Here is a 19,729-nt window from a genome sequence, read left to right as displayed (position 1 = left end):
GTCCTTTGCGGCAACATGGATGCAGCTGGATGCCATTATTCTAAGTGCATTAATGCAAGAACAGAAAACCAAATACTGCATATTCTCATAAGTGGGAGCTAAACATTGAAAACACATACACATAATGATAGAAACAATATACACTAGGGACTACTAGATAGGGTGATGGAGGGAGGAAGGGGGAGCATGGGATGAAAAGCTGCTGTTGGCTGCTGTGCTCATCACCCTGGTGACAGGACCATCTGTATCCCAAACCTCGCTGTTGCTCAGTATGCCCATATAGCAACCCTTTACGTATTTCCCCTGAATCTAAAATTTAAAAAATACAAATAAGAAAATTAGGTTAAATGAACACTTTTGAGTAGAAAAATATATTATTAGTTCCTAGGAATCAGTGCTCAGAGAAGTATAATTTTATTTTCTCCCCTTATCTATGATTCAGGAAAAGGAGTAATAATAGTTTCTCTGTGTAACCCAGAATATAACTGCAGATGACTGACTTAGGTGTGAATGTACTGCTGCCAGTATACCCAGTATGGTGTGTCTCCAGGTTACTTTTCTAGTCTCCTAGATGACTGTTTTCAAAATTTCTCTCTTCTCAAACCTTCTTCTCCTTCCCCATGCTTCGTTTAGTTTATAGCCATGTTTCCTATTTTATCAATGATGTAGAAATAGCCAATAAAGAGCTTCCATGTGTTCCTGAGGCATATCAACTCACTTAACTACATCGGTGCCAATTTAGGCTTTCTATTATTATCATGAAGGAACTGCCAGTGTGACTTGTGAAAACCGATTTCTCCATTTGTGCGCTACATTCCATCTGGTTTCTTCTGAAAGATTTTGCTTCTAGCAGTTCTCCCTTTTTCTTTTCTCCCTTATTTCTGGATCTCCAGACTACTGGCCAACACTGCAGATTTTGGACTCATCAGCCTCTATAATCACATGAGCCAGTTACTTATAATAAATCTCCTTCTATATATGTACAAATTCTATTGGTTCTGTTTCTTGGAGAACCCTAATACAGTTGATTTTTAGCATCTATAGCATAGCATGATGGAAGGCATCCATCCTTCACATCAGTCTTCAACTAGCATTGCCTCACTTTTGATCTTGCCTACCCCAGCTTTGTTTACTTTCAAGGCTTTAAACTGTTTTCTCTCTCCAGCTAGAGCCTCCACACCTGTCTGTTCTACTTGCCCTATGTCTACTCTTTAACCTCTGCAAATCATATAGTCATTTAATATCACTTTTCATCAACTTTATACAGACCATTAATCCATTAACCCTTTTCTGGTTGTTATTGAATCCTATTCAGGTAGATCTCCTTGACCAGGGACTTCTATATTATCACCAGTCTCCTGAGTGAACCTGATTTTTACCACTGCAATTTTAAAAATTAATTTATTTTTTAATTGATAAGCATTCTATATATTTATCATGTACAACGTGTTTTGAAATATGTGTACATTGTGGAATGGCTAAATTCAGCCAATTAACATATGCATAATCTCACATGCTTATTTTTCTGATGATAATATTTAAAATGACTTTCTTGGCAATTTTCAAATATATAATACATTGTTAATAACATAGTCACCATGTTGTACAATAGACATCTTAAAACATATTCCTTTTATTTAACTGAAATTTTGTATCATTTGACCATCTCCCCCAATACCCTGCCCTCCAGCTTCTGGTAACCATTCTATGCCCCATTTCTATGAGTTTAAATTTTTCAGTTTGCACATAAGCGAGATTATATAGAGTGTTTTTCTTTCTGTGCCTGGGTTATTTTACCAAACACAGTGTCCTCAAGGTTCATCCATGTTGTCACAAATGATAGGATTTCTCTCTTTTTAAAGCCTGATCTCCCTCTTTATTATCATGTTTTGGCTTGGAGCATCTTTACTTGATCTTTTCGATATGCCAACAAGCATGGTGTTTATTCTCTTATAGTTAAAATATCTTCTCTTGGACTACTTTCCCCTCACTAAAATCTCACTTCTGGCCTGCCTTTTACTTCAGAATTCCTTGAAGGAGTTAGCTGAGTATTCCCATTACTCTCTTTCCATTCTCTCTTGGACCCACTTGTAAGCTAATCAGGCTTTCACCCTAATACTCCACCGGCATTCAGCCCACTGGTAAGATCTCAGTCCTCATTACCTAGCAGTATCACTCAAACCTGCCCTCTTTTTTGAAACAATTCCTTCATTTGGCTTCCAGAAAATACTCTTGTTTGGTTTTCCTCCTGCATCTCTGATGAATTCTTTTGGCTCATTTGTTGGATCTTTCACATCTCTAACGTTTAAACTTTGGAATGCCCCATAGTCAGTTCTCAGTTGTCTTCTTTTTTTCTAGCTACATTACTGTTGTGAGGATCTCATGACTGAAATACTATCCAATATGCTGATGGCTCTCAGATTTATATCTCTAATACTTATCTTTGCCTTGAACTCATATCTCATGTATTAAACTGTCTACTTGACATTTCTCCTAGTAAGTTGAATATGTATATCAAACTTAACATGTCTCAGATAAATTTTTAATACTCCCCCAAAATTTGTTCCTTTGGCATTTTTTCCCCTTTCAGAAATGGCAACTGTTTGCTCCCAGTTCTCCAGATAATAAACCTAACGGCATTATACCTGTCTTTATGCCCCACATCTAATCTCTGTCTTTATACCCCACATCTAATCTGTCAGCAAATCTTTACATATCTAAAATAAAACCACTCTCACTCATCTACTACCACTCACATTTCTTACCTGCTGCAATGTCCTGCCAAGTGTTTAGTCTATTCTCAACACAGCAGCCAGAGGGATGCTGCTGAAACATGGGTTAGATCATATTACTCTTCTAATCGAAATCCTTCAATGACTTCCCTGTAGCTTACAAGGCCTAACACATTTGTGACATCTTTACTGGCATATGCTCTGTTTTAGGGAGTGTAGTACTATCTTAAGCCTTATTTAATTGCTTATTTTCCCACCATACTGGATAGGAACTCTTACTTTCTGTTTGTTTCTAAAGCACAAGTGTTTGAATACGACATTATTCCCAATTTAAAACTAGTACCTGATACTTCCTTGTAATAAGAGTGATCCTGATATTATTGTGGTTTTGTTAAGGAAGACAGCATGATCTAGGCAGCAATAGATAGCCTAGGAAGATATTTTTACAGGGATTTAGTCAATTCATAATATCTCATTCTGATATTGCTGATATCTGTGTCACTGACCATATACTCTTAGCAGAAAATGGGAAAGTCAGAAGCATGTCCAGCTTCATTTTGTACCTAGGAGAGTATAGTGATGCTTTTTCTGTGAACTCAATGAAAAAAAAAATAGAGCTAAATGTGTTTCTAACAGGTATGTGTCTGGTTAAATACCATTAAATAAAGCTAAACATTAATAGTGCACTTTAAAAAATACTATGCTTAAGGTAGCAATATTTAAGACACCAAAGTTATTTTAACAGCAAGAGTCATCTACTTTCCATTCTTGTTTTGTGATTCACATGTAATGATTCACAGATTTTATAAGGTGTTAGTTTAGTCATCATTTGCACTGCACAATTTTGGGATATAATTTCATTGTTGTGGGAAAAAAATCACTTCGGTTGTGTGCACATGGTGGCATCCTCTTCATTTGTCTCCTAGCTTCTAGATTTATTCTGTTTGCTGCAGTTAGCATCTCATCTGTTAGATTGCCTCTTGTTAGCTCATTGGCATCAGTGTTAACCATTAGATGATTCTTCTTCATCTATAAATAAGAATTTTGAGACATCATCTGGTTCAATTATTTTTCTTTATGAACATTTTTAGGGTCACCATATTCAAATGTAAGTGGCCATTTAAAAGCTATTGATCTATACATTCTCTGTGTATGTATGTATACATATATGTATATATGTACACTTGAATACATGTATATGAGTATATGTATAGATCATCACACACAAAAAATTCACTTCCATGTGGTAGAAATAATTTGTACTTAGAATATCATTTCTCTGTTACCTGAGGGTATAGATAGGTAGTATAATACGTACTAATGTTATAACTTATATTATGGTACTAATGTTATAGCTAGTACTATAATATAAGCACTAGTTATATGTACTAGTGTTATAACTTACTGCCTCTGCAAAAGACAAAGAAGAGGCAAGCAGATTGGGTGGAAAAGAATAGTCATACTATGGTCAAAAGCAAGTACCAGTTAGCATGTTAGGAGCTGTTAAGGCAAACTACTGGAGATTGCTTCATAATTCCCTTCTGTATGGAACAGGAAGGTAGTAAAACAGTAATTTAATTTCTTTTGTTTTTGTTTTTCTGAGCTAAAATTAGATTTCCCAGGAGTTATTACCCCATTGGCTAGTCCACTCTACTATGTTGCCTTTCAACATGCTCAGAATGAGGACTTCTTTCTCAGAGGAGTATGGGAAATTCAGAACTTCCATATAGAAAATTAAAAATAGCTTGAGGAATTAGATAGCATACTCCAGTCATTGAAAGCATCACAGAGACACATCTCAAGAAGATGAGATGTTTGTTGTTCTTATTTCCCCATCTAGCTTCCTATATCCATTTTATTACTTAAAAATACTTTTATAATGTTTATTCAGGATGACCTATAAAATAATCAGCATTCTAAATTTTATCTATATCCTATTTATCTTACTGCCATGGAATTTCTATCTTTATCAAGAAACCTTTTGGATGTATATTTACTCAGTTGAGGCTGCTATCTTTAAAGAGGAGAGTAATTTTTCTGTTCATTTTTTATATGTTTCTAGTGCTACTAATGAGACCAATAGAACATCCGAAGTGGCGCTGACTCACAAGGTTACTGGCAGTCATGCCACTTGGCATTAGATTGCCTTTCTCTGATCTTATGCATAAACATTCATGCCAAGTCTGCCCTGCAGACACTGGCTGAGTGACAGATGAAAGGAGTACTTAGACAAAGGTATCCAGTGAAAGAGCGGGCTAGGGGACTGCCGGCACTAGGGGCCAAAAAGAGTTTGCAGCCCCCCTAAGCTGGCGATGCTTGCATTTATTTAGTACAGATTTAATGACAAAGGCTTGGAGCAAACACAATTTGTGGGTAATAAACATTGTTGACCCCTCGAGTAGAGAGCAGTCTTGCGCATGAATGATCAAAAGTCGGTTTTAGGACAACATAAGTAAACAAGCTATCTAGATAAACTCCTCTACATTCCCTTGTTATTTGCTTTTTGCTATTAGCTAAAGGTAAGAGGATTAGGCTGCCTTTAGCCATAACCTTTTCCTAAAGCTTTTGCAAAACCTTCCGGCTTTTTTAAAAGTTTTGTGTCTTTCCTGTAACTTTTTTTTTTACAACTTTTCCCACCACCCTGACCGAACTCCTACACATTCATGCATAAGTTTCTGTGTGAACATGCATTTCATTTCTCTTCAGTATACCTAGGATTGGAGTCGCTGGATTATATGATAATCTATGTTTAATCATTTGAGCAGCTGACATAAATTATTTTCTATATCTCTTCATCTGACCTTTTGATCTAACTATTCCAGTGGCTATGAAGTGGTATCTCATTGTGATTTTGATTTGTATTTTGCTGATGATTTTTCATGTGTTTTTTGGCCATTTGGTATCTTCCTTTGAGAGTGACTGTTCCATCACTTTGCACATTTTTAATTGAGTTATTTGTTTTTTAATAATTGAGTTGTAAGAGCACTTTATGTATTCTAGACATATGTTTCTTATGAGATAAGTGCTTTGCAAACTTCACTCCTTAAAAGACATTAGGCTTATGCCTCTGATCCTTTGCTCTTGATACTCCCTTTTCCTGGAATACTAATTCCTACTCTTCCCATGGGTGTCCTGTTTAAACCTTTTGAGCTTAGTCTAAATGTCACTTCTTCAGAGAAGTTATCTCCACCTTATCTAAAATATATTTCTTCTCTTCCTTATTTCTCTCTCTGGACCTTTGTTTATTTCTCTAAGAGTATTTATACCTTACAGTGAGTTTATGTATTTATGTATAGTCTACCACCCTAAAATGTAATTTCTATGAAGCAAAGATGCTGTTTGCCTTAAGTAGTAGGCAGTACATAAATATTTATTGAATGAAAAAGTAAATAATCAATGCTGGATTTCTTTCTCCTGTATTTTTTCCATTATCAAGCTCTCTCTTCGACTCTGTCACTGGACATTAAAACTTTTGTTCAGGCTAATCTAAAGTAAATTTAGGAATTTTTACTCATATTTGGAATAACCTCTGATTTGACTCATGTTCTAGAGTATGCAAAAGTTTGCAGTTAGAAAGCTTCTTGAGTTAGACTTCCGTATATATTATTCATGAAGTAGACACCTTTATTATAGTTATTTCATCATTTAGCAAGTGGTACTTTACATTTTTATGGCACATAAAAGGTGTGCATTGTTAGCATTACATCCTATTTTTTCACAATTGAAAAAAATAACTAAAAAATGTACGGCCTTTTAGTCTGCAATTACTTCAAATTTAGTCTTTTATAGCTTCAGTACCTTACTTGACTACCTTCTCCATCACATTTCTGCTTATCTGATAGGAAATTGATTTTCTGCCTGGTAAAATATTCTTTTTCAAATACAATATAAAAGAGTAAGTTATATGGTTATAATCATTCCTTTTAATGTAATATACCAAAGAATATTAAAATCTTTACAGTCAGATCATTCCAATACTTTTAGCCAGATAGTTTCAGATGATATTATTCCTCTATGAGAAAACAGATCATTTTAAAGTTAATAATATGTAAGATATAAATATCCCTCTATAGTATCTTTTTTTTTTTGCCCCAACCTGATGTAATTTTTTTTACTACAAATTAAATGAGATCAGGGTGGGGGAAGGTGTATATTATATAAAACAGAAGCAAATTCTAGTTAGAACTTGTTTTTCATCATTTGTAAATTTTCAGCTGTGAATGAATTCAGTATAAAATATGTCTTGAATCATTGGGTTCTATGTATGAGTCAAATGTCCTTGAAAATCATATTATGCTCTTAGGTAAAGACCATGATGCTAAGCCACTATATTGCATCTATATTATTTGCATAGTTTTGGCACTTTATAAAAGTAGACAAGTGAAAATACAAACCCCTGGCAATGTTAATGCATTAATATTTTGGGGAATGGAAAAGGTATTCCTTTTGTAGATATTACTATATATAAAGTTTATTTTGAATATTTTATAGTTGCAAAGTACTATTTATAGAACAGTTAGAAAATTATTGCAATGCATTTTGGTTAATAACAAAACTAATGATAGATAACATTTCTAAATCAGAGATGGGGCCAAAGAACAAGAATACCATATTCTGTGTCTCTCGAGCTATGCAGCATTCAGTGAGTGAGTAAAAAAGTTCTTGGGTTTTATAATTATAATCTTAGGATGCCTACATATTTTATCACCTTATGCTGATATTAAGGTTTTTTTTGCATTAAAAGATGTTGAAATTTAGCCTTCTTAACTACAAATGTCTATTTTTTTCACTAGAACAATATCCCTAATTTAGCAAGATAGTTTTCATTAATCTATACTGATTTTGTTTAACAATTTTTCTTGTTCTTATTGGATATATATCCTTATTCACTGGTGTTGATTCTTGCTGATACTTTCTGCCTTTTCAGAAATTAAGTCTCCATTCATGTCTCTGATGAATTATTGCCATTTCATTTACAAATTGATGACAATCCATTCTCCAATTCTAATAGTAAAGATTTAAAATTGGAATATTACCTGCATAGTATGTGGAAATAAACTTTTTAAGAGAGAAAAGGGGAGAATGAGATGGACTGTAATTGCAATTGCATTTTGATAAAATAATGAAAATTGCCTATTTAACGAATGACTGGACTGGATTGCCTTTGCAAGTGTGATGAATTATGTAAAATTTAGGATTACTAATTCTCCCCCAATCAACTAAAAATAGAATCCCCTAGGCATGAGTAAAAATTCTTTGAAAAATAATATGGTATGGCTGGGCACGGTAGCTCACGCCTGTAATCCCAGCACTTTGGGAGGCCGAGGCGGGCAGATCACAAGGTCAGGAGATCGAGACCATCCTGGCTAACACAGTGAAACCCTGTCTCTACTAAAAATACAAAAAAAATTAGCCAGGCGTGGTGGCGGGCGCCTGTAGTCCCAGCTACTCCAGAGGCTGAGGCAGGAGAATGGCGTGAACCCGGGAGGCGGAGCTTGCAGTGAGCCGAGATTGCTCCACTGAACTCCAGCCTGGGCGACAGAGCGAGACTCCGTCTCAAAAAAAAAAAAAAGAAAAATAATATGGTACTATATGAAGTGTAGTATAACATGATGACAGATATTGTGTGTGCTTATTTTAAAAGCCTTTTGTATTCTGTCTTACACATATAGTCTATAAATACTTTTTGTTGATATAGTCTTTTATCAAATATTTATTTAGGCCTTTATGTCAAGTCAGGCATTTTCTCATGCTTTTTTCTTTTCTTATTGTTTCTCACCTTGGAATTAAGATTTATTTTCTGCAGATAAAGGTAATTGACTTTTATTCGACATCAACCTATGAACTGAGGAAACTGGTAGTATGACTGAGATTATGGTTTTTCCCCTCTGTAGTAAATCTTGAGCTGCAGCTATTGAGATGACTAGAAAATCAGAATAAGTATTTTCTTTTGATAAGTAAAACTTAGTTTTCATGTATTTTTACTGTCATATCTATCTATAGCAGAGAAAATAGATCTTCTACTAGTGCAGGTGCAGTAAGATGACAAGGGAAGACTAATTCTTCATTTGTTTATTTCCACCGATTTCTCCCATAGTAAGTGCTTAGTTATCAAATATTAATGAAAAGCAAACGTGGGATGATAAATCCAAAATAAGGAATAATCTATGTAAGATATAGATGACATACCTTAATCCACAGTTGTTCACACAAAATAGAGACTTGTCAGAATTTGGATACTCCCAAATTTATAGATGGAATGATGTATAAATTCCTTGTATTAGTTTTCTGTAGAATTGCTCTCAGGGACCACTCCAAGGTTTTTCCTTGCTTATTATGGTAAGAGTAAAGTGAAATGCTGACTGCATTAATCTAAATGGAGGAAGAGAAAGTAAGTAGAAACACAAAAATAAACTTCAGGATAATACAATGTTGGCTATCTAAATTAAGCCTAGGAATCTCTTGTTAGTTTATAAAGTCTTTATTTTACTTTTTCTCCCTTTTGGAATGTCAGTTATTATTTCAAAAATGGGCACTCAAAATTACTGACTGACATCCTAGAAAGTAATTATTAAACTTTTTCTGTATAGATTGCATGTTTTCCTTTATATTTATGTCGACCTTACTGTTTCCCTCCCCTTGAAATGAAAGAACTATACAGAAGTTCTTTCTGTATAGTCTCTCTTTCTACATCATCTATAATAATCTTACATTTTAATATACTCTTTTTTCCTATATGACCTGAGAAAATAATTATATAATATCCCCAAATATAAAAAGATTATAACGCTTACCATAACAAAGAATTTTAGAGTTTTTGAAATATTTTCAACTATCATCAATCGATTTTTTAAACATGAAACTTGATGTTTTCTTTTTTGTTTTCCTTTTCCTCGGTGGTAAGGACAGAGAATAAAGTAGTTGTTTTTTTTTTTTTTTTACCTTCTTCCAATTTTTCATAGTTGTCTATAAATCATAGAGTGGTCTTAAAGAATATAGAGAAGAAGACTATTTCTTTCTCTACCTTACTCATTAGATAAATCAAACCTTTCTTGGGAAAACAAACTGGTAGTTTTCCATGGTGACTTCATCATAACTGGATATAGAATGGATATACTGAGACATCGTTTATTATACTCTGTCTCTAGAAACAATACTGCACTTTTAGAGGAATGTAGACATGGTTGCTATAAAAATAAAGCATTGTGAGTTTAAAAGGGATTATTATATTTAATCACCTAGAAAATATAAATTACTTTCTTATTTAGTCTTAAGAAGTGAATGTTCATTTCATTACAGGAGCCTGTATTTCATTCAGAAAGCAGTCAGAACCTCTTATCAGGACATATTAATGAGGATTTTAAAAATGTATACTTTAAAACACTTTGCCATAATGTAGTCATTAGAGTTCTTGTAAGTGAATCATTTTACACATGCATATACTTTTAATTAAATCTTAGTGAGTTCTGATATAGACTTTATAACTAATTGTGAACTATAATTGCTCATATTTTAGTAATGTACTAGTATGCTTAATTTCAATCACTTAAGTAACCTTCAATTATACACATACTTGTTTACATACACATGTGTATATAATAAAATTTCTGTATACAACAGAATACATCTGTTTTAAGAAAGGAGTTTGAATTTTTAGAAATATTCATACACAGATCACCACCACCATAATCAAATATAGAACATTTTCTCATGATCTCACATTAATTCCCTTTGTCTTTTGCAGTCAGCTTCTCCCCACCCACTTGCATACTACCATTAATTTTTTTCGTTACTATAAGTCAGGGCTTCTCAGTCTTAGCACTATTAATATTTTGGGTAATTTGCTTTTCTTTGCCAGGGGGGGATTTTCCTGTGCATTGTGGGATTTTTAGCAGCATCCCTGGCTCCAATCCACTTGATGCCAATAAAACTCTCCCTCTCTCTTCTCAGTTGTGACAATCAGAAATGTCTATAGACATTGCCAGATGTTCCCTGGGGAGCAAAACCATGTCCGCTTGAGAACCACTGCTATAAGATTAGTTTTTCCTGTTCCAGCATTTCATACAAATAGAATTACATAGGATACATTCTTTGTACCTGTTTCCTTTCTCTTAGCATCATGTTTTTGAGATTGACCCAGGTTGTTACATGTCCCATTCACTTGTCTCTTTTTACTGAGATGGCAGTATTGAAAAACCACAGTTTGTTTAAACATCTACTTTTGGTTTGTGTTTTCTTTAAATCCCTAAAAATAATTGCTTTTATGTCCTTGATAATTTCAATCTTTTGTGAATCTGTGTCTATTAATCTGTTAATTGATGTATCTGCAAGTTATGAGTCACATTCTTTCTTTTTATTCATGTTAGGGGAGTTTTGGGGGGCATTAGACATTATTAGCTTTACATTGAGTGCTAAATTTTGTTGCCTTTCCTTAAGGAGTGGTGGACATTTTTTTGGTGGGCATCTAAGTTGCTTGTGGATCAGCTTTACTGTCAGGGCTTCCATTTTTTTGTTAGGGTGGATGTATAATTGCCTTACTTTAAGACTAATTTTACCTGTTACCAAGGTGTGACCTTTCTGGGACCTCTGTGGAAAACCCAGGTAGTTAAACTAGTACTCTCCATTCTGTTTGGAACTTGGACATCTTGTAACTCTAGGTGTGCTCTGGGAATTATTCAGTTTATAACCCCCAGCTGTTGCTTTCTCAGCCTTGTGAAATTTCACCCTTAGTTTCCACAGCTGATTAATCAGCAGCCAACTTGACAAATAGTTAGCCAGTTTGCTAGAGCTCTTTCTCTCCAGTATTCTAATCCACAAATTTTAGCCTCTTTAATCTCTTTGAAATCTGACACCTGTCTCCTTAATTCAGCAAAACCTCCAGGAAGAAAGTGGACAATCATAAAGCTCACCTCATTGGTTTCCCTTTTCTCAGACATTACAGTCCTGCACTGCCCATTGGCTAATGTCTGAAAACAGTTATTTGATATATTTTATCCAGTCTGGTTATTTACAGCAGAAGGCAAGTCTATTCCTAGTTCCTCCATCGTGGCCAGAAGGAAAACTTTTTTTAATATTCTTTTTTTCCTGATTATAAATATAGAAATGTTCCATATATAAATTTTGGGAAATATGGAATTCTATGTATTTTTCATATTACACTCACAGTCACTAATTTAGAATTGTCATATAAAATATCTATTATGGAGGAGCTTTCATTTTCCCTTACCTCATGTCTCCATATCAAAGGGCCTTTGCTGGAGTAATACCACTGGCCTCTCCCTGGACTTCCTTACTCATTCTGCATAAGTTAAGAGGAATGGCTGATAAGTGAATCTGGAAGAAGGAATAGAAGGTCATGGGCTAGCCTACTTGTAGGCTGCACTTTTAATTTAGCCAGTCTTTAGATTATTTTTGCACTTTTTCTAGCAAGAACAGTCAGGGGGGCCTTTGTCTCTGTCTGCCTATGGCTGAATAGATTTATGGTATTCAGTTCAGGGAAGACATCTAGAAGGCCATGTGGCAGTAGATGCAAGCAATGATGCTTAATTTAGCTGTTTATATACTAACACTGATAACTTTGAACTCTGTTTATCTATACCTATTGGCTTCTCAGTTGGTCCCAAATTTGAAGAAGATAAATGAATTATTTATTGTTCCCCTCAAACTCAGTAATATCACAGATATACATGTTTTTCAGTTAATATCATATCACATCATTTCATATTTTTAACTTTGAGTAATGCAAATTGTAAAGCATATACTCTCAATGGTGGCTGGGGGAAGAGTAGCCAGAAGTATAATGCAGGGTACAAAGCTGTCTCTCTAATAGTCTTTTAGTCAGCCTGTTTTCAGCTCAGCATTTCTTTATTGCCTCAGATCCAATTTCCAGCTATCTAAACTGGGTCCTTCAGGCTGTCTACCAACTGGTAGATTCAGGCGCATACCACATCTGCTGCATCGGTGCTGTTTACAATTATAATGCCTTGTGTTCTTTTCCTTAGAATGAGATGATGAGAAAGCAAAGCAGAATAGCAAGTGTGAAAGGAGAGAGAATAGAGAGCAAGAGGAGAGAGGAGTAAAAAGAAAACAGATTTATAAATAACAGATAGCCTATGAAAGGGCTATATGGATGTCCTCTGAAGGAGGTAGTAACATCCTTTGTTTGAAGGAGGTAAAAGATGGAGTTACACGTGAGTAGAAGAAGAAAACAGGAGGAAACAAAGATGAAAAAACTGCATTATCTTTGCAATCAATGTGTCACTAGTGTTTCTTATTAGACTCTAGATATTTTATTCTTGGCAATATGTAATGTGGATATTTTAAATGAAAACAATAAAAGTTCAATTTCAATAATGTCGAATTAAGTCTTTACCTAATTCTTGTCAAGATACATTTAACATTAAAACTTTTTTGTTAGCAATAACATAATTTTCAGTAAAATTATTAGCTGTGTTGAAATTTTATGAGTTTATAGTTTTAAGTGTTTTTATTAAAAGGAATCATTTTCTCTTTTGATTTAATGCTTGATAATTTTTCTCTAGTTATTGCTTCTGACAGAGGCTATTTGTGAAACGTATCATTGTAGTCTTGGTATTCAAAGAAAATAGATTAGTACTGAATAGCAGAATTACATATGCTTTCAACAAAACAACTTTTTGCTTTATGTGTGTATTTATATGAGTCCACATGTGTTTGGTGTATGTATCTGTGTATTCATGTGTTTGTATGAGAGAGTATGTATGTAGCTTTGGTATAAAAAGGGTTTTTCTGAAGTAAATGTCAAATAGGGAAATATTTACATAAATCTGATTTTATATATGATACTCATGAGGATCATGCAGCAATACGTAGCAGTTTTCTTAGGGCTAAATAACACTGAAATTTTAGATCACAGGAATGACATACCTTGATTACAGTATTTTCTGTTTGTTTATATGTATATACACACATATACATGCATATGCTTTATATGACATGTGCATTTCATGAGGGCAGTGATATTGTCTTGATTATTATATCCACACAGGAGGACTTCTGTATATAGTAAATGGAATTTTATAAAAATTGGGCTGAAAAGTTAAATTTAAATAGTTGTATTATGCTGGAAAGCTTCTTTGATTTTTAAAACCTGGAACAATAAAGACTTGTTTTCATCATTATAATTTTCTTTCAGAAAAAAGTAAGACATTGTTAGCTGAAACCCTCTCAAGTATCACGTTGACCACTAGTATCTTGCTGGTGGGGTTAATTAACCTAAAATAGAGCTTAGGTAGATGATTTTGTAGTGTTAATCTTCCCATACCATAATTTAGAGCAGAAACAATTAAGCCTTTAACCCTATAATTTCAAAAGGTTCTTGTTCTCTTTTTATCAAAATCTCTTTCAAGAGAAGTGGTAAAGAAAAAGGTATGAATTAATCTGGCTACTGGTTCTCCCATTTTATTCTAGAAAATAAGAGAACATCTTTGCCTCTTTCGTCACCTTTGAATTTTTACATATGTATATGTCTATATGAATACATATGCATATATCTTTTTTAACAACACTTAACTGTTCATTTACTATATTATTCGTTGATTTTTTAAAAATAAAATCTCATGGATATAAGTACCTTTAAAGCTACGTAATTAAATGGAATCTGCTATGTATTCATGAGTTCACTTAGAAGAAAAGTTACATTTTAGCCATAAATACTTTCTTTAGCTCTATTCATTATCTTCAGTTTATGTGCAGAAAATCTCTACCTCCATCCTCTTTGGGTCCCAGCAGAATCTGAGAATTAAACTGAAATAACAGATTAACAGGAGAAAAGCATAATACAAGTTTTACATGGCATGAGAGTTCTCATAGGGAAATGAAGACTCAAAGAAGCAGTTACCTATATACTGAGTTGAACAAAGAATAATAAACTGTGAAAATGTGACTAAATTATGTGGGAGGCTTAAAAGATAAGTCATTTTAATAAGGTTTGCAAAGTATTCTCTGGTCTCAACTTCTCATCCTTGAAGGTAAATATGTTGTCTTTTCTTCTAGTATAGAGAGTGTCTTTCACATGAGAATTTCATTTTCTTTGTAGAGAAACAACACGAAGCTCAACGTGATCTTGCACTTGCTGTTTTTCAAGTGTCTTTAATTTAAATAATCAATATGCCAGAATAGCATATTTTAACCCCTTCAGCAGCATATTTTTTCCAAGATGAATAAATGATTGACTAAAGATTTTTTACACTTATGCTTTCTTTTTGCTTTTAAAGAAGTGAACAAAAAATTGTATCTGAAAGTACATGAGGAATGAGTGTAGTGTTCCTGTCAGTCCACATAGTGAAATTTTAAGGTTCACGCTGTCTATTAAAACAGATACTCAGTAATGAGCCATATTCATATAAGAAAAAGACTATTCAAGAATTATGGTTACAAATCACAATCCATTTTATGAGCTTTTAATAATTCAGTAATTCATTGTTGTCAACTTTTAATACATGTAACAAACAATTGGTGGTATAAGATGTAATTACAGAAGAATATCTGTTTTCCTTTGAAAGCCATATGTATTCCATATGGAATTTTCAACTGTTTACATAGTTAACATTAATAATTTTTCAGTATATCTAGCATGTCTTATTATAATAGTATGTTATCTTTCTGATTAGACAATGATCTTGACAAGCTTTTATTATGCCTCAAAATATCTGATAAACAAACTGAATGGATAGAAAACTGCCAAAGACAATTTTGCAAAATGATGAAAGCCAAACCTGATATAATCAGTGGAGAGGGTAAGTACATTGTTTCCATTGTGGGTTTTCTTATGTATGAAAATTATATTAATAGAATCTGTGGTTCTTAAAGATTAGTATTGGCATATGTAGAAAACATAATGCTAAATCCAGAAGTTTGCTGATTTCTGAGAAAATTGGGATCCTGAGAGAACACAAATTAAAATATGAGACACTACTAAGCATTGTTTTTTTCTTTTTGGAACTGTCTAAACAGTCTTGGTGAGCAAAACTAGACTAGGTAGCAATTTGCTTGGTTTTTTTTTTTCATATTCAGTTTTTACCTGAATATGACATATTGTTATATTTTTTAGAAATTTTATTGATTTTTTAATCAACATTGTTATTCTGAATCACTTTTATATTCATGCAAGTAAATTTAGTGACTCCTAAGGAAATTTTGTTCTAAGGGAACAGCTATGTTTTCTAAATTAGCAAACAAGTTTATTTGTATTCAGTTATCTACTTGCACATTTGTTTTCTGAAATCATCATTTTTTAAATTAACATATTTATTTTGAATAATGTAAAAAGAAGTGCTTAGAAAAAAGTTCTAATGTCAATATAAGCTAGATTTCCTGAAAACCGTAATTTAAAAGGTATTGTGTACTTTATCAGCAATGCTTTATAGTTTTCATATTTGTGTCATTTGTTCTAAAATTTAAAATGGGAAATGGAGAAAAGTTTTTATATTGTTAGTTGTTGGAGAAATATTTCCAGAGAATAATGTTATATATTTATGGCTAAGAAATCAAACGTTGTTCTCCAAAGTTTGAGTATAAAGTGAGCAGTTAAACTATGTTTTATCCCCCCAGATATTTATAAAATATCTATTCTAAGTATATATTTACCATTGATTGAATAATAGAGAATATTTAATATAAACGGTGGGCTCCACAGTTTAATATAAACTCTTAATTTGCACAACAAATTAAGAAAGCAGCAGACTGGAATGATGTTCAGTTTAAATACAGGAACTAAATTCGTATGTCGTTCTGAGTTTATCTCTAACAGGGATAGTAAGACAAAAGAGAAGTATCAGCTGTTTAACTCTTACTCATTCCTCTGAAACAGGACAAACATGTAGAACATTACCATTAAAACTGTGTTCTCTTTGGAATCTGGGTATCTTAGGGCACTTTGCACAATTCTGGACCTCAGTTATTTATTACTTTGTTTTGTTTTTGAGACAGAGTCTTGCTCTGTCGTCCAGGCTGGAGTGCCATGGTGCGATCTTGGCTCACTACAACCTCCGCCTCCTGGGTTCAGGCGATTCTCCTGCCTCAGCCTCCTGAGTAGCTGGGATTACAGGCACATGTCACGACACCTAGTTAATTTTTGTATTTTTAGTAGAGACGGGGTTTCACCATGTTGACCAGACTGGTCTCAAACTCCTGATCTCAGGTGATCCACCCGCCTCAGCCTCCCAAAATGCTGAGATTACAGGCATGAGCCACCGCGCCCTGCCTATTCATTACTTTGATACTCTTAAAAATAGAGTCTAAAAGCTTCTGGTTCCTTTTTATGGGCTATAGTGTTGGGGCAAAATCTCGTCTCTAGCAATGAGCATTAGGTGATTCCACATAATTACTCATAATTATAAAAAGTCTTCTTATATAAGAGTCTTCTTTTTAAAAAAGGAATATGTTTTTGTGATTTCTAATTTACCTTTGGTTATATTTAAGTTTCTTTTTATTTTGCTCTTGTAATTTAATCCTATTGTCCCCTTTGTTTAAATTTTAGTGCTCCCAATTTTTAGTTTTTTCCTGTGTGAGATACCATCGAGAGTATAAAATGAAGTATGTTCTTCCTGTTGCTTTCTCTTTTCTGATTATTACCAATAGTATCTACTCAATCATTGAAAGGAGAAACTTAATTTTCCTTGACTTCTTCCTTTTATCCCCTGAATGATACCTGTCCTCTTAGTCATCAAGTCTTACAGATGCTATTCCTAAGTCTGTCTCTAATTTGTTCTTTCTCATTCATATCTTCTGCCACTACTTTAAGTATTCATCATTTAGCAACTGGACAATTATCTAACATGTTTATTTTAGAAAAATCAGAAATTATAAATAAGCAAAATAAAGAGCTAAAATTTGCCTGTAATTTCATCCTTCATATATTATCACTTTTTATTTTTAATCAAAATCAGTCAATATAAACTGTACTATTTTATTGGACATTTCACTCAGTACAATATTATACAGATGCTTTTCAACTTACAATGAAGCTACATCCTAATAAATGCATCATAAGTTGAAAATGCGTTTAACATACCTAACCTACTGAATATCATAGCTTAACCTAGCCTAGCTTAAATGTGCTCAGAATACTTAAGTTATCCTATGGCTGGGCAAAATCTAACATAAAACTATCTTATAATAAAGTGTAATTTCTTGAATACTATACTGAAAGTGAAAAACAGAATGGTTGTATGGGTACTCAAAGCATAGAGCTGTCCTAGTTTTGGAATCAGTTATTGTTATGATGATATCTTAGTTTCTTCAGGCTGCCAAAGCAAAATACTTGAGGTTGGGTAATTTATAATCATTAGAAAATTATTTCTTACAGTTCTGGAGGCAGGGAAGACCAAGATCAAGGCAAGAGCAGATTCAGTGTCTTGTAAGGAATTGCTCTCTACTTCAAAGATGGTGCCTTCTTACTACATCCTCACATGGTGAAATACAGGGAAGGACAGCTCCCTTCAGCCTCTTTTATAAGGGCACTAATTCCTTTCATGAGGACAGAGCCCTCATGACTTGCTCACTTCCCAAAGGCAAAACTTCTGAGTACTATCTGTTTGGATATGTATTGGATTTTAACATAAGAAATTTTCAGGGATACCGACCTTCAGACCATAGCAGATGGCAAAGCCCAAGGAGAAAGTAGAATCAATACCCAAGTATCCTTGAACAGTCTGCCTTAGTTTTTTCTCAGCAGAAAACCCACGTGTTCTTCTTAGTATATAAATATTATAAATTTTGGTTTTATAGATTATTCATGTCGTATTTCTACCCCAGGAAATAGATGTGATTAAAGGGAGAAGGCCCATAATTTAAAACCCTCTATAGAAATTCCAGATCTGTCGTTTAAAATGTAAAAATTTACTTTAGAGGAACAATATTCTATAGTTTACTTTCTGGACAGTAACATCCTAGAATTAATTTGTTTTATAGTTAAGGATTGTTTTGTGACATGAATTAATTTCCTTGTGTTAATGGAATTTTCAGTGGGTTGACAGTGAGGCTGTTGGTCATACTGAGATAAATAGCCACTCTAGTAATTATGTAGTTCAGCTACACTTACAATTGGTTAGAAAGATGTACTGAGATAAGAGTCATAGGTTCAATGACCACATATAGATCAATTTTTAGCATTGTTACATGAGTACAGCCTATCCCTCAAAATACCTGAAAATATGTGTTGCTGTTCATAAGGGTTGCTGGGCAAAATGAATAAATAGGCATCAGTAGAAATCTAGAACCTTCTTGGAGTACTTTAGTAATGTCATTTTTACCTATGCAATATAGAATTTGTTCCTCCGTAAGCCTCTAATGTACTGATCCAATAACATTATATTTGAATATCAGTACTTGCCAGAAAATAGTGTGGCTTGCTACGTATGAAGTTGGTCATGTGACTCTTAAGTATCAGATTATTTTGTGTGTAGTTCCCTCACAGATGTAATGAATTTTCTGTATTTCTGACCTAATCTCAGGCACAGGATTCAAAGAATTGCTTAGCAATATGCTGTGTCTTTTCCCATTAACTCAAGCACTTTACTTAAATACATAGCATGTAGCAAACATGGTTGTGCCAAAGTAAAAATAATTACATTATGTTTGGAGTTATAAAAGTGTCTTTCTGTATAACCTTTGTTACTAATGTATATCTTGCATCTTAAATTATTATCATTAAACTAAGAATGATTATATCTGAACTTCATCAAGACATTGTTCTTTCTGCAAAATTTATAATCTCGAGACAGTATTAAGTGATTTATAAAGAAAGAAGTTTATACACATAGAATTGAAATGCTCTCACCTGAGGGCTATTTAATTTGTTAATTCTTAGAAGAGAGACTTGAAACATTTTTATAAGTATGGCAAAATTTGTGTCTACACATGAAGATAGAACCAGTCTAAGCAACTATAAACATAAATAGCTTACAATACTGATGTCCTTTCTGACCCTTGACAATTGGATTCTTATACTTTTAATA

General features: G+C 33.5%; 1 protein-coding gene across 6 annotated transcripts in view; it reads left to right on the top strand.

Annotated features, from left to right (window-relative positions):
• The window catches only part of TBC1D32 (TBC1 domain family member 32), a 251,985-nt gene that overhangs the window by 184,551 nt on the left and 47,705 nt on the right, over positions 1-19,729 (top strand). For 5 of the 6 annotated variants that reach the window (XM_009451911.5, XM_063813400.1, XM_016956235.4 and 2 more), the window contains one exon: positions 15,383-15,508. In XM_009451911.5, coding sequence (XP_009450186.3) covers positions 15,383-15,508 — 126 coding nt within the window. Of the gene's footprint in view, positions 1-12,733; positions 13,328-15,382; positions 15,509-19,729 lie in introns of those variants that run through there. The other variant, XM_016956238.4, reaches the window with a different exon arrangement.

Source organism: Pan troglodytes, chromosome 5 (assembly GCF_028858775.2).
Source record: "Pan troglodytes isolate AG18354 chromosome 5, NHGRI_mPanTro3-v2.0_pri, whole genome shotgun sequence".
Classification (NCBI taxonomy): domain Eukaryota; kingdom Metazoa; phylum Chordata; class Mammalia; order Primates; family Hominidae; genus Pan; species Pan troglodytes.
The sequence above is the reverse complement of the archived record's forward strand: the minus strand, read 5'-3'. Positions and strand labels throughout refer to the sequence as shown.